At 44.8% G+C, this 5,397-nt stretch overlaps 1 protein-coding gene across 1 annotated transcript in view; it reads left to right on the forward strand.

The window, feature by feature from the left end:
• LOC111665591 (transcription factor COE3) overlaps window positions 1–5,397 on the forward strand; it is a 138,388-nt gene that overhangs the window by 119,922 nt on the left and 13,069 nt on the right. The window contains exons 12-13 of the mRNA XM_087177797.1: window positions 4,397–4,462; window positions 4,804–4,978. Coding sequence (XP_087033923.1) covers window positions 4,397–4,462; window positions 4,804–4,978 — 241 coding nt within the window. The remainder of the gene's footprint in view (window positions 1–4,396; window positions 4,463–4,803; window positions 4,979–5,397) is intronic.

Below are 5,397 nucleotides of genomic sequence, written 5' to 3' on the forward strand. Positions count from 1 at the left end.
GAGGGAAGACAGGATGTAATGAATCTCATGTGTTTGTAAAACAACCTGAGAATACACACACATGTGTAAGTATCATACACACACACACACACACACACACACACACACACACACACACACAGTGTTGGCAGTAGCAGGCTGACAGATTGTCTTACAATAGAGAGGGATGCTGCTGGGGAGGGTTGATTGACAGGAGGCCATTCATTCACTGAAAACAAACACACACACACACACACACACACACACACACACACACACAGTTTCTCCGCTGCGTTCACTGAACATGGGACTGTTCCTTTACCTCACCTGTCACACACAATCAAACCAGTTTTTACTGTTTCTGTTTCTGTCACTGACTCATGATTGAACCTCGTGTTGCATTCACTTACTACGGAAAATACCAGCTTCAGTAAACATTGTCGTCATTGTGTGACTTATTTTCTGATCATGAGGAAAGTGTTTGACTCTTTCCCTCTCTCCCGTCTTTCCCACGCGTTGTGAACACATCACCAGCTCAGTGCAGCTTTATGGAACGTCTGCTGCTTTCAAGTGCTTAAAGTGCATTAAAGCCACTAACTGACATAAACATGTGCACTCATGAAGTGTTGCATTTACTGACAAGCTCTGCTGTAGGAAAATCAAACACTGAGGATCCACATGCACATCCTTCAAAAAGAACACAGGTGACCAGTCCATCAGTCAGTCCTGTCACATTTCTTACTATAGAAACTCAAATTAAACTGCAAATAAAATATTTATTCTTCATTCACAACATGACAACCAACTTTTCTAAATCTATTTTTTCATCATCTTTACATCACTGGGTTTAGATGTTGAATCAATAGAATTCAATAGAAAATAAGAAAAGCTATTCTCCATCAACACTTATTCATAATAATTTGATTTATAATAATTTATAAATAAAAAAAGAAGACAAAATGTGTAAATACACATAATACACACAATAGACGTCCCTCCTCCCATTCAAACAACCAAGGTTTGATCAACTTGTTAACTCCATAAAACGTGTCAGTAGCTGAAACATTCTTCCCTTGAAATGTTCTGGATCAATTTTTCACAAGCCGCAGATCTTCACAACGTTCAACATTAAAATGACAAACAGATCATGAGGAAATAACTTTATTCAGACGTGTCTGTCTCACAGCACAGATCTCTTCTCTCTGTTTCTCTGCTGCTTCATGGATCAATCACTTATTATTGAACTGTTTTTGGAGGGAAAACAGACTGATATGATCTTGTTGTGGGTTGATCAGATATTAGTTGTTGTGTTTTGACATGAAGAAGCGATCGTTACCGTTGGTGCAGGTTGTAATGAATCATCTTCTGTCATAGAGGATCTTTGGTTTAAAGTCAGTGTGATTATAGGAATCTCCTCCTCCTCCTCCTCTTCCTCCTCCTCCTCCTCCTCCTCTCCTCCTCCTCCTCCTCCTCCTCCTCCTCCTGCTCCTCCTCCTGCTCCTCCTCCTCCAGTTTATCTCTTCTCTTTTGAAGGTGAAGAGTGAAAGTCATTTCCTCCATGAACAGAGTTGATCATGTTGTGAAGGAGGGAACAGAGGGAGGATTCGTCTGCAGGCAGAACTTTGTCTCTTACAAACTTCCTGAAGAGCTGAAGTAAAAATCAAACTGTGTTTAGCACAAATAAAATCTACAAACACCTTTTTTAGAGTGAAGTGTTTCAGTTTGTTAATACTGACTGTAGGTGAGACACTTGAATGCATCAGATCCACCTGAACACAAGCTGCTGGTTCAGTCAGTAAACGTGACGTCCACTGAAGTTTCACAGTTTATATGTGAAGCAGCCGTCTGTGTGTGTGTGTGTGTGTGTGTGTGTTTCTACTGATTGTTTATTGTCTCTGTTGTGTGTCAGCTTGTGCGTCAGGTCGCTGGATGTGAGGATTTAGTTTAGGAGAAAAGAAAAAACTCTGGATGTTGTTCTGTTTCCATCAGAGTGTGTTGGATCGTCTCCTTCGAGGTCATCGTCTGTCGTGGGAAAAGAGAGTTGCGTGTGTGTGTGTGTGTGTTTGTGTGGTTCCCTGTCGAAAGCCGGTTTGTTGCCAGCACTGAGGAAACACTCCACTATTTCTCCTCTGAGTCACAGGAGACATTTGTTTGGACGCTGCAGCTCCACCAGAAATTTAAAATAATAAAAAAAGAAGCGCTTGGTCCGATCCAGAGAAAAATAAAAATCCCCTGTAATCTCTGAGCTCTCACTGCGTCTCTCCGATACTCCACACACATAAAAACCCTCCGACTTAAGCAGCAAACTGCGGCAGATGTGATGCGACGGAGCAGCAGGTGATTCGCTCTGACAGCCCAGAGACAAGAGGAACGTTTCCTCTCCAACTCAAACAGCAGCTGAATCTCTAATGTTGAGTTCAAAGACTGTCAGAGAAATAGTTCAGGATCAGTTACACATCAATTACCAGAGGTGGAAACAGTGTTCAGGTCCTGTCACGTCCGAGCTGCAGCTACACTGAAAAACATTTAGTAAAAGTAAAAAGGAAGTTTCACTCAAGTAAAACTGACAAAGGATGCTTTGTCAGCACATTCTTAATATTTCTCAGAATAAAACACAAAAGTCTCCGTTTGTCGCTGCTCGAAAAAGTCGGAGTCGTGTTGACGGAGGAGGAAACGTAGGAGAAGAGATTTGTGTGAACGGAGCCTTTTACTGAAGTTCAAAAGTAGATTAAACTTATTTAGTTGTTGTTGTTGTTGTTGTTGTTGTTGTTGTTGTTGTTGTTGTTGTTGTTGTGGTTGTTGTTGTGGTTGTTGTTGTTGTGGTTGTTGTTGTTGTGGTTGTTGTTGTGGTTGTGTTCAGTGTTGGTCAGAACGTAAGTTTATCTTTCTCTCTGTCTTTGCTGCCTTTATTTGACTTTATTTTACAACTTCACTTCCAGAGCTTTCTACCTCATCTCTCCGTCAGCAGCTGATTCAGTCTGTTCAGTCATATGTTTCATTGTTCTTCTTTTTCCTCTCAGTCTCTCCTGATGTCAGACCTGTTTGACTGCAACGCACACACACACACACACACACACTCAACTCTCTCTCTCTGTCTCTGAGTGTCTCTCGCCCTCCTCTGGGCTGTAATACCCCAGGGACCTCCAGCAGAGGCCTCCACCTCCCCACTGCTGCTCCTCAGGGACTCCACACCTCCTCCTCCCCCTGCTCCTCCTCTCTGTTGTCTCCTCTCTCTATCAGCTGATCAGCCTCAGCTGTCTGAGTGTGAGTGTGAGTGTGTGTGTGAGTGTGTGATGTGTGTGTGTGAGTGTGTGATGTGTGTGTGTTCACCTGAGGCTGAGGTGTGAAAAAACACCTTCAGTCACACTCCTGAGACTGTTTACTTTTTCCTTTCTCTCCTTTTGTTCTTTTATTCCTTTCCTGCTTTTCCTTCCTTTTCTGTCTGTTGTTCTTTTCTTATTTCCTTTCCTTGTGTTTCCTTTCTTTTTGCATCTTTACCTTTTTTGTTCTTTCTTTCCTTCTTTCTTTTCTTTATTATTATTTCTTCTTTTTCTTTCACCCCTTCCTTTCTTCCTTTCTTTTTCTTTTCTTTCATTCCCTCACCTTCTTTTATTTAGTTCCTTCTTTTCTGTCTCGTTTCCTTCTCTTTTCATTCATCCTTTCTCTTTTCTTAAACTCCCCTGTGTGTGTTAATGTGTGTGTTTGTGTTTGTGTAATAAAGTGTGTGTGTATTTATCTATTTATCCGCCCTTCCATCGCCGTGGCGACACACTGAGCTGCCAGTGCTGAGATTGGACGTTTCCTCTCCCGTGGGCTGATGGGAAAACAGCCCCAGGGCGAGAGAGGGCGAGAGAGAGAGAGAGAGAGAGAGAGAGAGTGTGTGTGTGTGTGTGTGTGTGTGTGTGTGTGTGTGTGTGTGCCTTCTCACTGATTCCTCTTCTTCTTTCCTCTCCTCCGTCAGCTCCTCCCTCCATCTCTGTATCTAAGGGTGGAGGTCGTGTAATGAACTCGTCTCTGTTTTCCCGCGGCGGCGGCGTCACAGTGAAGGCGGAGACTCAACAGGTTGATTGACAGGCGGTTTGAGCCCGACCTGTAGGGGGCGCCACAGAAGCTGGTGTCAGAATCTCACCAGTTTCTAACAAGCAGCAAGTTTTTTTAACCAAAATCTGAGGAGCTATATTGATTGGTACAAGTGGGCGTGGCCTATTTGCTCCAGATGCCTTTGAGTAATACTGTTAAACTCAGTGGAGTGTGTGTCACCTCCTGAGCTTCATCTTTAGAGGCGTCCAGTCAAACGACATTTCAACTCTTTCAGAATAAAAACCAGAGTCTGTTTAAAGCCTTTTCTAAATAAAACTCTCTCTCTCTCCCTCTCTCCCTCTCTCTCTCTCTCCCCCTCTCTCTCTCTCTCTTTTAGGAGGTGCTGTTGAAGCGAGCCGCTGACCTGGTTGAAGCTCTGTACGGGATGCCACACAACAACCAGGTGAGTCAGCAGCTGCAGGTGTTTGATTCATACCTGAGGAAACTGGTTCCTTCACACACCTTCTCCTTTCTATTAAAGGACCTATATCTCACACACTAGAGGTTTTGAAGATTTGATCTCTGAGCCTCTGATTGGCCGGCTCTCTATCACAGCTAGCTGCTAGCTCACCCACATAATGAGGGGCGGGGACTGCTTTGTTGTGACATCACCAGAAGTTCTTGAGCTTTCAGTTGTATTAAATGATCTTCAGCAGAATAAGAATATTGATTGTTTTCATTACTTTTTTATTTCTCCCCGCCCCTTTCTGCCTCCCCCTCCTCCCCCTCTCTCCCTGTGTGCAGGAGATCATCCTGAAGCGAGCAGCCGACCTCACCGAGGCGCTCTACAGCGTCCCCCGCAGTCACAACCAGCTGCCGTCTCTCACCGGCTCGGCCGCTCACTCGGGGATGATGGGAGTGAACTCGTTCAGCAGTCAGCTCGCCGTCAACATCTCCGAGGCCTCGCAGGCCGACCAGGGTGAGATTTTTAGGTGCTAAACAGTGAAAGTGTGACGTGGAACAGCAGCTGATCTCTTTCTGTCAGACTAACATCAGGAGAGAGTGATTCTGTTGGGGACTACTTTCAGCGGCGGATTAATCCACATTCGGTGCTGTAGTGGTTGGAGCAGCTGGACTGTGTGTGTTGATGTTAATGACTCAGTGATGTGTTCTAATAGTTTCTGGACACGGCGGCGCTCCGAGGGTTCATATGCTCACTTCCTGTTGGACGACAGGAAGAAGAACTCATCAGCAGAGTTTCCTCCATGTTTCCTGTCAGCGGCGTTCTGCTTCTGTCACGGTCGCTCAGGAAAACGTGCAGCGATCAGCTCGTGAGCACGCGTCGACAGGAAGCAGATAGAGCTGCTTTTACTCCCCGGACACCCCCCACCCCCCCAC

Source organism: Seriola lalandi, unplaced genomic scaffold, assembly GCF_002814215.2.
Source record: "Seriola lalandi dorsalis isolate HSWRI2012SDOR001 ecotype SW California unplaced genomic scaffold, Sedor1 jcf7180002054655, whole genome shotgun sequence".
Classification (NCBI taxonomy): domain Eukaryota; kingdom Metazoa; phylum Chordata; class Actinopteri; order Carangiformes; family Carangidae; genus Seriola; species Seriola lalandi.